The sequence below is a fragment of the Convolutriloba macropyga genome, chromosome 3 (assembly GCF_964194025.1).
Source record: "Convolutriloba macropyga chromosome 3, txConMacr16.3, whole genome shotgun sequence".
Classification (NCBI taxonomy): domain Eukaryota; kingdom Metazoa; phylum Xenacoelomorpha; order Acoela; family Convolutidae; genus Convolutriloba; species Convolutriloba macropyga.
Genome location: NC_134470.1, coordinates 1,343,163 through 1,359,926, shown reverse-complemented (window position 1 = coordinate 1,359,926; position 16,764 = coordinate 1,343,163). Strand labels below are relative to the sequence as shown.

The window sequence follows — 16,764 nt, the reverse complement described above, 5'->3', positions numbered from 1 at the left end:
TTAAAGATCTGTTCACACATTTTTATGATTTTTGAAGTCAAATTGGAGTAGTGATTTTGGTTACGCCGAAACAGGAAATGGAGCGAAAAAGCGACTGGTTTTTGCGGCGTGAATTTTTTTTCGCTCTAATTTTAAAGTAGAGTGAGAAAACGGTGTTTGAACAAAAATTCGGTTTCTCGGTAGTGGTTTTTTGTTCACATGCATCAATTTCACTCTAATTTTTACTGTTTTTTCAATTTTCTGGATCGGATTTTTTTCTAGATGGTTTTCCCAATCCATTCACAGCTCATTCTAGGACTTGTTGTTTGTTTGAATTAAATTTTCATTTCTCGCTAGTGGTTTTTTTGTTCACATGCCGCATTTTGACATTGATTTTCTGTTTTTTTTTCTAATTTTTTTGAACTGATTTCTTTTAAAATGGTTTTCTCAATTCACTCATAGTTCATCCTAGGTCTAGTTTTTCTGTTTAGTCAATGAAAATTCTTTGAATTGTACGTCGGGAATTGTCATGCTATGTTTTTTTTGTTTCGTCGTCTGACGCTCTTTTTTCGTTTTACATTTGTTCACACCTCAAAGCTGAGAAGTCAAATTTTCTGAATGACTTCTTCCTCTCACTAACTGCTTTTGCGCGCGTGACGTCATTTCTCTCTCTCTCTCTCTCGATCTCTAGCAAAAGTTTTTTTGCGTGATTAGATTTTCATCATAAGTGACTTACCTCACTCAATAAAAATGACTATTGCACTTTAAAATTTAAGTTTATTTTGGATTAGTTGAAGGTCAAAGGAACTTGTGTAATAAGGGTCCCTAATGAAAAGGCTTCTGCGCAACGAATTTTAACAAGCTTTATAAATTTATCGTTTTATTTTTTTTACATAGTTTTTTGAGCGGCGTCGATATTTTTTTCAACTTATATCTGTATCTGTTTCTATCTCTGTAATACGGCACGCAAGTCTATTCTTTCGCAGCTATTCCGGCAATCTGCCGGCTATGTTTTTTATTTGGCATAAAAATATATTGGAGCAATAGTGGATGTTATCTATCCAGTATTTGACACTTCTAACAGTATAGTAATGGTACCACCCACTGTATAGTACCAGTCATACAGTGTAGCAATCATCTCAAGTTCCCTCACACAACAACTTTACCATGTTTTCGTTGCCTACTGACACATTGTGCAAGTTGAAGCGATTTGAGTTTATTTATTTGGAGTCTAGCTAATTCACTACTCAATAGACAACTTCATTTACTTCTCTTACTTTCACTTGCATTACTTTGTTGACAGGAATACTATCCTTTGTGAGCTTTTTGCACCCATAAAGAAAAGTTTTATGCTACAGCCCTCTATGAATGAAATGACCCTGCCTGTTGATCGAGAGCAGTTTGCCCGAAGTTGGTCGAATTATGTTATTTACTCTCAAGCAAAGTGTGAGGAATCAGTAACTGTAGTTGTCTTTTAATGTAAAAGTTTTTGTTTGACTTTTCTATGGACTTTTTTAGCCCTCCAATTCTCGTTGAGTCGGGTTTAATTTGGTCACTAAGTCACAATTTTAATAAGCAGCTGAATTCAATAAGTCTACCGTTCGGGAACAATACTTCGGGCGTTATTTTTAGTTGCTGAGATAATGATAGCTGAACGTTCAGTCTACCGTTCGGGAACAATACTTCGGGCGTTATTTTTAGTTGCTGAGATAATGATAGCTGAACGGAGGTTTGTTGTCCTTCTTTCTTTCTTTCTTTCTTTTTCTTTCTTTCTTTTGTACGCTATCGCTATTAGGGCGCTGTCTTTTTTTAAGATCTATTCACACATTTTAGAACTCAAATTATAGTGATCAAAGTCAAACCGGAGTGGTGATTTTAATCACGCCCATAGTAATGGGAGTGAAAACTAGTGGTTTTAAAGCGTAAATTTTTCATTGTGAATTGAAATTAGTGTGAGAAAATTGTTTGAACGAGTTTTCGGATTCGGGATTATTTTTGTTCATGTGCAATGATATCATTTTTTAGATGTTTTTCTGCTTTTTTTCCTGAAGGCTTTTGAAAGTGATACCTGTGATCTAATAGTGTATAGTTTCAATTGTTTGAATCCATGACCTAATGGTTTTCATTACTTTTATACTTTTTTTCATTGAATATTCGTGAATTTTAATTGCTCTCGAAGTTTGGGCTCAATGTTTATAACTCAGTGAGCTTTGCTTGAACTTTTCGTGCTTCTGTTTTAAAGTATTTTTGCTTTCCAAATCTAAATGAATATTGCAATTTGTATAAGGCTTTTTAAATTTTCTCAAGTCGTTCTTTTTTGTTTTTGAGACTACAGGACTATGAAACTACCTCATCTATTGTCTGACAATCTGCAGACAATTGTCTGGCAATCTGTTCTAAACTGCATTTTTCCTACGTATGATCTTTTTATAATACTACAACATTGGCTCAATTGCTTCTACTTTTTTGCCTAATAAACGGTACTGGAGGTTAAAATTTGAGATACCTTTTCTTACATTTACCTACTTATTTTCCAATTAGCTGTTATAGTCGGCTGAGATTATGGAGCGTAAATCCTTTCATCTTTTTAGCTTAAAAATTAGGAATTTCGTGATTATTAGACAAGTTTTCTGGTAGGATAAAAATATGGTTCACTTAATGAGCTATCTGGGAGGCAGACATAGTTTGCAGTCAGGGTGGTGGGAGGTGGAGTTAAAGTGTGAGTGGGGTTGATAGTGTACCGGTTGCTGTTGGCGAGAGGATGTAGGCTAAGGGTAGCTTGTGGAAGACGCGGTGGGGAAGAGACAAATGAAATTATTAAGTGTTCAAAACTTTTCTAAATCATCGTTTCACCTTCGTATATTAAAAACAAAGTGAACCTTAGTTCCCAACGTTTGAAAGCAGAAGTCAACGTTCAAGTCCTGAGCCAATGTGAATTAGCGTCTAAAAACCTGAAAAAAAAACCAATACTCCACGAGTCGTGTAAACTCCATGTAATTCGATAAGATATGACCTGAAGAGCTGGTACACAATTTAAGGGTTGAAGAAAATGAAATTTAATTTCCGAATTTACCAAAGGAGCAGATGAACCGATTCTTTAATCACGTTTTTATTCACTTGATTTTGACTTACTGATGATAACAAAAACGGATCTTTTCCGTTTGTGCCCCCCCAGCTTAGTGGGTCCATATTATTTGCAACCCCCAGACGCACGTGCAATATTTTTACATAATGATTTACTATGTAATGACACGTGCTCTGTCACTGGGGGGGGGGGGGGGGGGAGCATAACGTACTGGGGGGCACAAACGGAAAAGATCACAAAAACTTAACCTGACATTTTTATCTACATTATTGATCATTATTGATAAAGATGTTCATTCACCTGGGTGTTCTCGAATCACCGACCTACCTTTCGATTTTAAAGTAGGGCTCAGTGTTTATCACTAAGTTCATAAAGGTGCTGTTTTACTTGAGGTATATTATAAAATTAATATCTCGCTCCTGGGTGGGCTCGAACCACCAACCTTTCGGTTAACAGCCGAACGCGTTAGCCGATTGCTCCACAAGAGCTGATTGTTGATTGCAGATCCTCGATGTTTTTCAGATAGAATACCAGCATTCAGCATTAAAATGTGACCAATTGATCGTCTTTTTAATCGAGGGGTAAATGTATGATCACGCGATTCGATAATTGCACAACTTAGATCGTATTTTTTCGTTTTTTCCTCCTCCTCCCCCAAGCTTAGGGGGTGCATGTTATTTGTTTATACGCACATGCAATATTTTTACAGAATGATTTACTATGTAATGACACGTGCTGTGGGGGGGATGGGGGTGCATAACGTACGGGGTGAGGGCACAAACGGATTTTGAAAGTACAAAAAGATTCTGGATCTACTCTGTTTTGTCGAAAAAGGGATCAATCGCAACTGCCTTCCTCGGCCGGCCGTTTGTATTAATTGTTGTTGCTAGTATCTAGTATTAGAATTTACAAACCATTATCAATTCAGACGCATCATGGCACAAACGGAAAAGATCGAAAAATTCAATTTACATCTTGTTAAAAGTTCTTGTTTACTCGTTGTTGGCTGGCTATAAATATCGGTGTGTTTCAGATAATAGAATCAACGAGAGGTGCTGAGACGGGCAGGGTTGCTCCGGGTGGGGGCACCACAATAGTGGGGAGGGAGTCCCAGATCAGTGCAGGCGGGGAAGGTGTCTACTTTGACCCCTCTGTCACCAGTGTTAGCGAGGATCCTTCACAAATTGACCTCTCGCAGTTGCCACAGGCCGTGGCCATGTACGAGTTTTTCTCAGGTAGAAACAAAAACAACGTAATCCTATATATTAATTGCGTGACTGTTAATAAGGGTCACACTTTAAGTGCTCTAAGCACCAAGATTAGGGCCTTAGAGAGCAGCATAGTTAAGGTGGCACATCGAAAGAAAAAAGAAAAGTTAACTGCTAAGAATTTAATTTGGTTCTATGTCGTATTAGGCAGGAGCACTAACCACTGAGCCAAATAGGTTTAGTTGAGATAACCCAAAAAGAGGAGATAACCCTCTTCTTAGTGGTCTTGTAACCTATTCACCCATAAACCTTAATGTCATATAGGGTTTTTTTTTCGGGAGGGGGGGGGGCTAAAATGAGCGGTCTTTTCTGTTTTGTGACTAGCCTTTTCTCCCAGTTATTCTCTTGAAATTTAAATTGTTTTTGTATTTTTTCTTTTTCTTTCCCTCTTTTTCTTTTGTTTCCCTCTGTCACTGTAGCGCTATATTTTTCAGTTTTTTATTAATAGCAATCTTCAGCCTCTCAACGTCTATTATTTTACGACTCGCTCTCCTTTTACGACTCGAAGAGGAGTAATGGCGATCTATTTTTTAATAGGTGACTTCTATATTAGAGGATGTGCTTTAGAGTCAATTGACGCACTTGGAAAAAAAGTATTTTGGTCAATCTGTTGAATAAAAGTTGAAAGCATTATTCTGAAAGAGAGTGAGAAAAGTAGGTGTGAAAAAGGTTTCGCTAAGAAGGCGAATTTTGTAGATCACGTGCGGCTTTTTCGAAGCAGTTTTTTAGTTTTAACTTATTTATTCTGATAAATGTGTTCGTCTCAATTAACTTAAATAATTATTTAAGGCATTTGGAGGACTTTTTGATCATCTGATAAAGTATTGATTTTTAGGTGCAATTTTGAGTTTGTTCTTGTGCCCTGTTGGATGCTTTTTTAGCAATTTTTATGATCTTATTAATAGCCGCCGTCAGTCTTTCAGTGGCAATTATTTAGGCGCGCTCTCCCTTTTTTAATTCGCTTTACTCGCGATTTTCACGCTTGACTACTGAATTACTTTACTCACTGTTGCAACTGAATGAATTTTAATTTCTTTCACGTATTGAATTACGCCGTGTACTGAATACGGTCAAAGTCAAAAGTGCAAAATTAAAAGATCAAAAGAAAAAGGATAAGCATATAAAGCCCGGTCATTAAGTCATGGTGCATTAGGTTATCAAAGTTCATTAAGCGATTGCTAGCTGGCATTAGTTTTATGCTTAATAGCTTTCAGTTAAAAAGCTGGATTAAGTGTAATTTTAGAATCTAACCGAATATGCTGAATTTGTGCAAGAATCTAGGGAGTTTTTTTGCTGGAGTTAGCTTTATTAGGGGTTATAGTTGGTCTTAAAATTTTATAGGTTTATTGTGTCTGCTATAAAATTGGGGTGGTAATTGTAATAACTTTTTGTAATAACATTTTCAAGATTATTGAAGTTCAATTGAAGTAATGTTTCTGTTCATGCCAAAACAAGAAGTGGAGAGAAGAAAGAACCAGTGGTTTTCGGCTTGAAATTTTTTAACTCTAATTTTGAAGTAGAATGACAAAATGGTGCATGAACAAGCCTTCGCTTTCTCGCTAGTGGTTTTTGTTGACGTGCGGCATTTTGACTGATTTTTACTGTTTTCTCCGATTTTTTCTAAACTATTGTACGAGCCCATTCCTGGACATTTCTAGTTCTAGTTTTATGTTTAGTTTTTTTATTCTTTGAATTGATTCAGGACTATACTTTTAATTCGTCCTTGTTGTCCTGTTATTTTTTATCGTATCTTCGTGGAAAAAAAATTTGTTCGCCTTTAACTTAGTTCACAGCTCGTTCAACATTTCGGTTGAAATCTTTTTTTGACTTCTGTAGGCTATTTTTGTTTTTAACTCAAAGGACTATTAAACAGCGGCTGCTCAGCAAAGCAGGTACATTGCTGGTAGTGGTAGCTTTCGATGGTCAGAAGAAAGTGTCGAAAAGAGTTTAACTGCTCGCATAATGTATTAAATTGACAAATTGTAATTTGATTTTTCTGCTCTTTGTACAATCTATACTGAACAAAATTTTTATGGAGAGCATAAGCATTTTATTGGACAGTCAACATTTGTTTGTTTCAGAGGATCCTCAGGATCTATCTTTCGCGCCCGATGAGGTGATTGCAGTGCAGAATTTGGAGAATGAGGATTGGTGGTTCGGGTACATAGGGTACGAGAGACATGGATACTTCCCAGCCAATCATGTTCAACTACAATCGTGAACTCAACAAGATCCGAGGGTCATATAGAGCAAGAAATTGCCGCCTGCTCATTTCCCCGTAAAGATTTTTTTGTTTAAGAACGTAAGTGTGCGTGGACAAATTATGATGTGTATTTACACTTTTTAATGGCTAATCAAAATTCCATTGAAAAAGTTTGAAAATATCATTTATGGATAGTAATTTTGTAGTGGGGAAATGGATACATATTAGGCAACAATATGCAAATAATTGTCAATTACAACCAGAACTTAAAGTATTGCCAAATAACTTATCTTAACTGTAACAAGAGATGATCCGTCTCAAAACTTATAAATTCAAACTTTCCTAAATTGTGCTATCGAGGATGAGTAAGTTTTTCAGCGATTGAAGGATGCTTTCTATCTTTAATTTTTCATCTATCTTGATGCGCTATTTATTGTTCTCTGTGACTCAAAAGAAGTTTAAAAAATTGCTGAGCACTTAATTCCAATTTACATATCTCGTGTAACATCCGATGTTTTTGTCTCGCTGCTTAGAATTGCTTTGTCGATTTTCTACATTCTTTAAATTGTTCATAGTGATTTACTTTGATAACACAAAATTTATTTATTGTAAATAAATTCAAATTTAATATTTGTGTCTTGTTTTTATCCACTGGCCACGATCGTCTCAACCAAGAGCGTTTTTATGGAGAGGGAAGGTTACCTCTGCATTTTTTCTGAAATTGTTTTTACGCCCCTAAGCTTAAAAAGTATTTACTTTCGACCTCTGTAGACAGCTACCGATGTAATTCGATTTTTGCAATCAAAGAAGAGAGAACTATCATAACAAATGCTGTTCAGTGCACAATGATATATATATGCCCCTTTTCTTAGGGAGATCCAGGCGCGCATTTCTTGTCACATTACAAGCTGCACAGTTGCTCAGAATATAAGTGGTTGCTTTGGTTTTTAATAGCCACCTCAGCTTCTTAGGCGGCTATTATAGTGGTCCTTATTTTTTAAGACTCAAAGATGTTTTAAGGTTTTCTTTTTTTTTGATAAGTGAGCGAGCAAGAAAGCCGGAAGTTCAGGGAGTAAATAAAGTTTGAAAAAGCTCGAAGAGCGGAGAAAATAAAGTGGTTCTTTTGTTCATACCTTCTTTTGAAACAGAACACGAAATGTAGGTAGAAAAAATTTTCGCTAAGCGAGCAAAATTTTTTTTGATCACGTTCGGCTTTTTCGATGCAGTGTTTTTTTTATTTTCAGTTCAAATTTTTCGGGCTAAGTGGTTTTTCTAAAACACATTAACAAGTAACTGTACAATTGGGAAATTTTGTGACAATCAATCATATATTAGAGTTTTAAATGCAATCTTGAGTTTTTTGGGATTTTGACAGCTGAGGAGTTTTTAGGCGGTTGTTGTTTTTCTTACATGTTTTAGTGTCGGGTAACTTTTTTGGTTCCAGTTAATTTTTGAAAAAGTGTTGGTGGCCTTTTGATTTCCACATGAAATTAAGTGTGCAATTTTTAAAAGAAAATAGGCTTAATTTGAAAAAAATTTTGCTTGTTTTCGTTATTTAAAGTATTTTGCCAAAATCTTCTGTTTTTTGCTTTTCAGATTACTTTAATATAAGCTCCATCGATAAATTAAGTTTGATGTTAGGGTTGTTTTTCCTAAGGCAGGGCAAAAAAGATTTGCTCTAAAAATTACTTTAGAGAAAAGTTATACAGGTTGTTTTGATAGAATTTTGAAGGTTTTAGATAATTAAAGGGAATTTTTTGCTAATTTGAAGGCTTTTCAACAAGGTCTCCGATTTTAAGCCTACTCTAGCGTTTTTTAGCCCTTTTAGCATTTTTTTTCAAACTTTGATCATGATTACTATCTCGAATGCTTATTGGTAAAATAGTTAATCACATCACAACAGTTTGCACTTTAAAATCGTTTTTGTACAAAGATCATTTTTTACAGTAGTTTTTAATAGCCGCCCTCATCTTCTCAGCCGGCTATTATAGCGCTCCTATTTTTACAATTTAAAGAATTTGAATTGTATTGGGGCGCTGTCTTTTTTTTAAGATCTGTTCACACATTTTCATGATTTTTGAAGTCAAATTGGAGTAGTGGTTTTGGTCACGCCGAAACAGGAAATGGAGCGAAAAAGCGAGTGGTTTTGCGGCGTGAATTTTTTTCGCTCTAATTTTAAAGTACAGTGAGAAAACGGTGTTTGAACAAAAATTCGGTTTCTCTGTAGTGGTTTTTTGTTCACATGCATCAATTTCACTCTAATTTTTACTGTTTTTTTAATTTTCTGGATCGGATTTTTTTCTAGATGGTTTTCCCAATCCATTCACAGCTCATTCTAGGACTTGTTTTTTGTTTGAATTAAATTTTCATTTCTCGCTAGTGTTTTTTTTGTTCACATGCGGCATTTTGACATTGATTTTCTGTTTTTTTTTCTAATTTTTTTGAACTGATTTCTTTTAAAATGGTTTTCTCAATTCACTCATAGTCCGTTATAAGTCGTTTATTGTTTAGTCAATGAAAAATTTTTTGAATTGTACGTCAGGACTTGTCCTGCTATGTTTTTACAATTCAAAGAATTTGAATTGTATTGGGGCGCTGTCTTTTTTTTTAAGATCTGTTCACACATTTTCATGATTTTTGAAGTCAAATTGGAGTAGTGATTTTGGTCATGCCGAAATAGGAAGTGGAGCGAAAAAGCGAGTGGTTTGCGGCGTGAATTGTTTTCGCTCCAAATTTAAAGTAGAGTGAGAAAACGGTGTTTGAGCAAAAATTGGCTTTCTCGCTAGTGGTTTTTTCACATGCGGCAAATTGACTTTGATTTCTACTGTTTTTTCGTTTTTTGGATCGATTTTGTTCTAAATGGTTTTACCAATCCATCCATAGTCCGTTCTAGGTCTAGTTTTCTGTTTGTTCAATGAAAATTCTTTGAATTGTACGTCAGGACTTGTCCTGCTATGTTTTTTTTACTTCGTCGAATAAAAAAATGTTTCGCTTTACCTCATTTTGCCGCCTTTTCAACATTTTGCGTGAAATCTTTTTGACTTCTCTAGGCTAGTTTCTTTCTTTTCTCATTCTGCTAAAAGTGATTTTGAACATCAGTTGCTCAGCAAAGCAATTCAAAATGAACAGAGTCAATATAAAAAATTGAAGTCAGAAATAGAAACGGGATAAACCCATAAAGCCGAATTTAAGATGCCCGCTATTTGAAGGTCGTTCCTATAAGTATTAGTTACCTCTCTCTAATGCTTATTGTTATTGATAGTAGCCCCTGTAGCCTCTCTCTAAGAAACAGAAGTAGGTTGAACTACGAAATGCCATCAAAATAAATCGGACTTAAAAAAATGTTTTTGTACAAAAATCTTTTTTTTTTCAATATCTTCTGTTATTTCAATCCCAATCATGCTTATTGGAATCAACGGCGACTATTTTCCGGCAATCTGCCGGGTATGTTTTCACTTCTTTCAATCCCAATCTTGGATATGGGAATCAACGGCGGCTATATTGCGGCAATCTGCCGGGTACGTTTTCTGCACCACTTCACCTCTCTCCTACATCAGCCCCCTTAATCCCAGCACCCACCCTTGCACATTGAGCAGTCCGTAAGGAAGTGACCCTGTGTTGCCAAGGAACCACCCAATTGTTGCTCGTCATCATTACCCCAGCCCCTCCCCCTCTTCATGCACCCCCCCCCCCCCGCTGCGCTCACCTCCGGTCCCTTCGGAGACTCATACTTATGGTGTGAAGGTTCTTGTAGTTTAACTCTTACCCCCTCAACAACCCCCCCGCCACTTCCCCACATCAGCCCAACCCCACACACCTGCACATGGTTCAGGCCGAAAGGGCCCCCTGCAGCGAAAGACCCCCTACCACCGTTGCCCCCATCCACTCGTAAGAAAGAAAATTCAATCAGTTTTCAATTCCCGAGCGTTTGAATCCAGATAAAAATTCAATTGCTCTAGAAATATTTTATGATAATTGCTCTCAAACAAAGTTTGAAGCAATATTTTAGTCCTGTTTGTCGTTTTATGTCACCTTGTCTGACAGATTTTACTTCTCGCTCAGAAACAGGATAAATATGAACACTAATAGCATTTAGAGCGTCCCCCTGTACACACACGCACACACAAACAAAAATAAATACTTTCTTGCTCCCTCATCCAGTGAGGGCCAAGCTCTCTGAGCCAGCTACTGCCAAAAGCCAGTCCTCGCTAGTGAGTTGAGAGCAATTTGTCTGATGTTACTCGGTTGCGTTAGTTTAAGATGGAGATTTCACAACAGCACAAGCAATTTGCCTAAGAGCAGCCTATTATAAATTAATGCTGGCTGTGACAATTTCAAGACAGCCAAACAAATGGAATGTTAACTCATTTTCGACTTCTAAGTAGCCAAGAGAATGTTTGAAACCAGGGCTCCACTCATTTAAAATAGAACAGTTAGGGTTCAATTGAGGATCTCAGACGTCATAGGTTACTAAATTGGGACGCAGAATGAACGTCAATAAGGGTTCAAAGTTTTAAACATTTGCAGACAGCAAAATTCTCATTTTGGAAAGAACTCAACTTTAAGTCAACTTTTTAAAAAATACTGACTGCAATAGAAGTGTGCGGATTTTTTTCAACTTCATTTTAAAGAGACTAAAGATCGAATTGAACGCGCCGAACCTTGCATCAAAAAAACAACCTGTAATTACTGCCTTTTGCACAACAGCTAATCTATCTTTTTTCCTTAAGTTTTGTACGCAACTTTTAGCTTTGTTTGGCATTTTTCTGTATCTGGACACGCAAAAGGTTGCATTCTGATGTTTTTGAAACTTTTAATTACTCTCGCACAAAATTTGTAGCAATTATATTAGTCCTGTCTTGTCGGTCTTTTCAATGAAATTTTTTGCTTGACCAATTTTCTTTCTGACCCATTTGACTTTTCGTCCTCCAAAATCGGGATAGACAGGTAGCGCCCAGCGGGCATTAAATTCTCTTAGAGCCTTTCAGCTCACGTCCACGAGTATGCGATTCATTTAAAATGTTTTGGAGACGTATATTCATGATGTGAAAGGTGGTTCTTAGAAGTTGGAGTCAATGCTGACTGACATCCAACAAAGAAGAGAAGACTTTATTTATGAAAATAAAAAAAGACTGAAATACTCGTTCCTGATTGGTTAAAAAGAAGAAATACCTTTCCTTAAATCTTTATATGTTTTCCCTTTCTCTCTCTTAGTTGGTTCCGATCAGAGTCAGACCTGATATAAAAATTAAGTATATTTCTCTCTCTCTCTACTCCGCCCTTGTTTTGTATTGAGATATACGTTAGACTTTAGCATTGGGGCCCGTGCACTGTCTACTGAAGCTCAGATAGAAGAGTAACAGACTAGAGATATAGAACTTTAGTTAGTCAGGTAAGCCTTAAGATTATACAATATTCTTGAGACACCATAAGACCTCAGTGGAGTAACCTCGCAAGGTAACCCTACTCGAGACACGTCTTATCTGGTGCGACCAGTGATCGCGTTCCAAAAAGAAACAAAACCAAACCATAAATCCTTTATATCTCTATAACGGAATTGTTATCGATAACCAGATATATTTAACCGATACGCAACAATAAAGTAATGGCTACCAACCATCAACCACAAATGGCCACCAACCATTTCCTAATACCCTTTACAATTGCTAGCGATTGTCCACAAGAAAACCGCGAGATCATTTATAAAATAATAATAAATTTGAAGAATAACCTCTTCAAAGAAACAAAACATATACAACAAATTAACATTCATAGAAATCATCTAGCACATTACATACCAGTAACATTACTAGACAGAGATCAACATAACAAATATTACACATTTACCTTAACAGACGATAAAGGAAATAGAAGTTCATTCTACAATTTCTAGAATGATACAACATTATCTGATATGTTCAGAACATTCTTGAAGAGACTTGAAGACTCTCAGGATAGAACAAGTACAACAGCTATACCAAATACAATATACGAATTGTTACGAAATACAGCATACTACTTGACAGGAAAAACGAAACAAATAATGTCAGTAAATGACAAATTACGAAATGATATAACAGATTACAATAATTGGTTAACAAAAATTATAGAACTAAAATCAGAATTGAAAACAGCGACATTAGATATAAATAGAATTATATCAGAAATCTCATTCCTATTCTGGTTAGACAATTTTGAACACATAAACGACAAGAGAAATGAATTTGGAGAAGCATTTAAAGAAGAAATAGAAAATCTCAATGATGAATTAAAAATCCTCTGGAACCCTGCATACTATTCACCACATTTCGAGAACATAATAAAACTAAGCTCAGAAAGTTTGAATTACACAAAAGGATTAGATAGTATTGTAATGATTATTGACCAAGGACAAGCTGGATCAACATCATTCAATCTATCAAAAAGCTTGACATCATCGTCAACACCAAAAGAAGTTCAGGTCAATACAAGTTTTCAGTCGAAACAAAAATCAAGAATAAAACCAGACAAACCTTTGACATCAAATTTATTCGGATATCAAAATAACCCTGAGGATGAAATATACATTTCTGATACTGAAGACAAAGAACTTAAACTAGGAAATGGCTACCGCCATCAGTAAATCAAAGAATAAGAAAAAAAGACCAAATTTAAGCACAAAAACACTACAATAGACATAACACTTACATTGGCTCATTGAATGATAACCGTGAACATCGAGATATGTACTGGGAACACCAAGCCTATAATTATAGAGAATTAAAGGACGAAATAACAGAAAAAGTAACAACTCATACAAACAAACTAATAGATAACTTAGAAAATAAATTTAGACAATTAAATGAAAACATCGAACGAAAACAAGAAGAAGCATTTGGAACAATGTTTAACATCGAACGAAAACAAGAAGAAGCACTTGAAACAATGTTTAAAAGACTCAATAGAACACTGGATGACATTAACAGACAAAATAATTTAAGAACAGAAATCAGAAACTCCGAGACCAATAGTATACAAAATAATAGACAGCCAGAAACTCAAACACGTAGAACAACTTCAACATAGGAAAGAGAAACAACAGTCACAGAACCCCCCTTACCATTCTATAAACAATTAACATCAATCAGCATAAATGAAGAACCACAAATAGAGCAAAACATACGTAGTGGTTCAGTACCAATAACAATAAGACCATTCGACGGTACAGACCCAGCGTACACTGTCGAGGAAAACTTAAATGGCAGCAATGATATTTAGTAGTGGCATAGAACCAAAAAATAAACCAGGACATCATCAATGGAATGTAAAAAGAGCAGCTTTGATATTACACACACTACAAGGACCAGCTCAAAAGTGGTATTCCACTTTACCAAGTGAAACCAAACTGGACTGGGAAACATTCTGCAAAAAATTCTCAGACATGTTTGATTCAGAAAAATCAAAACAACAAGCAAAAATAGTATTACAAGAACTACAAAAACACACGATTGAATCTTTACGATCATTAGCATTACGAATTGAAACACTAGTAAAGACAGCTTACTCACTCTATGCTGAAGACTATTGAAATAGTGTTGTGAACCAAACATTCATTAGATGTTTGGATAACGAATTAAAACAGCAGCTTTGAAAAAACATGCAAACCATAAACAAACACCAAGAGAACCAGAAAAGCCATTTAAAACATTAGTAATAAATAGATAAAATAGACCAAACGGACTTAACGAGAACGATAACAAATAACCATAAAAGACTTTATGAAATCAATCAAAGTACAACAAGCATTCATGAAGATCTAGAACAAATGACCACAGCATGTAATAATATTAATGAACTTAACCAAAATGACTTAGAGCAATTTGAGGGAACAATTTGTAACGTACTAGACGGAATTAATAGCCCATACGATAGAAAAAACTTTAAAGGAGGACCGAAATTTGCACTCTTTTCAAGCTATTGCAGCTCACATGGACATACTAAAGGCAGATGCTTTAAGAGACTACAACGAGAAAGCGTAGCAAGACCAAAAGAAAGATAATTCTATGGACATATGAGAAATAACCAAAATCTCCCGAACAGAAAAACTGACTCAAACAACGTCAATGGACGACAATTACCATCAACATCACCAGTCTATAACAATTCACGAAGCAGAACACCATATAGATCACAATCAAGAAATGGATTTTACAATATATCAAATAGCAGAGACAACAGAAATTACCAAGGATCTCGAAATCATAATAGAAGTAACAATGATAGAAGCACAAGTTATAATAGAAACAATTAAATTAGAAACAGAAATAACAGTTATAATAGAAATAATAAATATAATAGATACAACAACAGCAGAGCAAAATCTCGATACACAAACCGTAGTCACTCGAGACAAAATTCACCATACAACAGAAAAAACAATAATAATAATAATAATAATAATAATAATAATAATAATAATAATAATAATAATAATAAAAATAATAATAATAATAATAATAATAATAATAATAGTAATAATAATAATACTAATAATAATAAAAATAAAAATAATAATAATAATAATAATAATAATAATAATAATAATAATAATAATAATAATAATAATAATAATAATAATAATAATAATAATAATAATAATAATAATAATAATAATAATAATAATAATAATAATAATAATAATAATAATAATAATAATAATAATAATAATAATAATAATAATAATAGTAATAATAATATTTATAATAACAATAATAATAATAATAATAATAATAATAATAATAATAATAATTATAGTAATAATAATAATAATAATAATAATAGTAATAATAATAATAATATTAATAATTATAATAATAATAATAATAGTAATAATAATAATTATGATAACAATAATTACAACAGACAAAGACCATATAGCAAAGATTCAAACGGAAGTGACAGATATAGACAACGATCAAATTGTAACAATAGACATTACACCAATAATAATAACAACAGAGATAATAGAAGAAGTTAATCAAATAGAGAGCAGAACAACAGGTATCATTCAAGAGATCGAAGTAAAGTTGGGAATAGTTACAGTAATTACAACAAAAAGAGAATAAACAATGTAGAATCCCAAGCACAACACGATGACCAACCAGGAATCGATGAATACGAATACACATCAAAATCATCCAATGAAGATCAAGAAATATTAGATAAATTCTACAACGCACACGACGATACAAGTAATACTATAATAAATACATTAGAAATTAATCCTGCTTGGGTTTTACCGATGTACCAGTGTAATAAACTAGAACAAGACTTTACAAAACAAAAGCCGATATCAGAGATTGATTTCCTTTTAGATTCAGGAGCAACAAGGTACAAGGAATGAAATAAAATACAACAATCCAGAAGTACACATAGAAAGATCCAATAAAACACTTACAGCAGCAAATAATACAACTATAGAAACATTCGGAACAGTAACACTAAATCTAACACCAGAAAGAACATCAAACGGCAGAAATAAACCTTAAAACAACTTTAATATACTTTCCTATGTAACACAATGCAACCTTTACATTCTTGGAACCCCATTTTTTAAAGAATACATAGAAATTATCAATGTAAATACAAACAAACTAACTATAAATTCTAACACAATTTTAGATAACGATATTACCTTCTTCATGAACACTACAAAAGGATACCCCTACTATTCTCGATTATACCCGATTTTCAACAAAGAACCTATATATTTTGAACGTACCCAACACAAGTGTATAACTTTTCCAATACCTATCTTCCAACGATCGGAAAAATCAAGTGGAAAAACAATTTACGGATCAATCCACTATTTTGAACCAATAAATAGATATCACAACTTATCATTCACAGATATAAAAGATCTGTCATTAGAAAAAGATCACTTCATCGACATATTCCTAATTAATAAAAACAAACATAAAATAACAGTAAATATTGCATTAATAGGCTTAATGTATCAAAACATAACATTCAGAAAACATAATGAAGAAATGTACCAAACAAATTCAATATACTTTTTTGCTGCACTGTATCATTTAACATACGAAAACGAAAATGATATTAATGAAATATTGAATATACAAGAAAATGAAACAATTGAACAAGTTGCAACGTTTGAAAGAAAACCTAATTTCAAATGCAAATTCAATATTAACAAATATACGGAAACAGAAAAAAAATTTTATTCAAAT

The 16,764-nt window shown here is 34.1% G+C and overlaps 2 protein-coding genes and 1 non-coding gene across 3 annotated transcripts in view; 1 reads left to right on the top strand and 2 right to left on the bottom strand.

Annotated features, from left to right (window-relative positions):
• The window catches only part of LOC142335826 (uncharacterized), a 256,700-nt gene extending 249,531 nt beyond the window's left edge, over positions 1–7,169 (top strand). The window contains exons 17-18 of the mRNA XM_075384155.1: positions 4,098–4,299; positions 6,414–7,169. Coding sequence (XP_075240270.1) covers positions 4,098–4,299; positions 6,414–6,553 — 342 coding nt within the window. The 3' untranslated portion in view covers positions 6,554–7,169. The remainder of the gene's footprint in view (positions 1–4,097; positions 4,300–6,413) is intronic.
• Positions 1–16,764, bottom strand: part of LOC142335862 (coiled-coil domain-containing protein 77-like) — a 385,771-nt gene that overhangs the window by 221,587 nt on the left and 147,420 nt on the right. The gene's annotated exons all lie outside the window — the stretch shown is intronic.
• Positions 3,479–3,552, bottom strand: Trnan-guu (transfer RNA asparagine (anticodon GUU)). The gene has a single exon. It is a non-coding gene; the product is annotated as a tRNA-Asn (tRNA).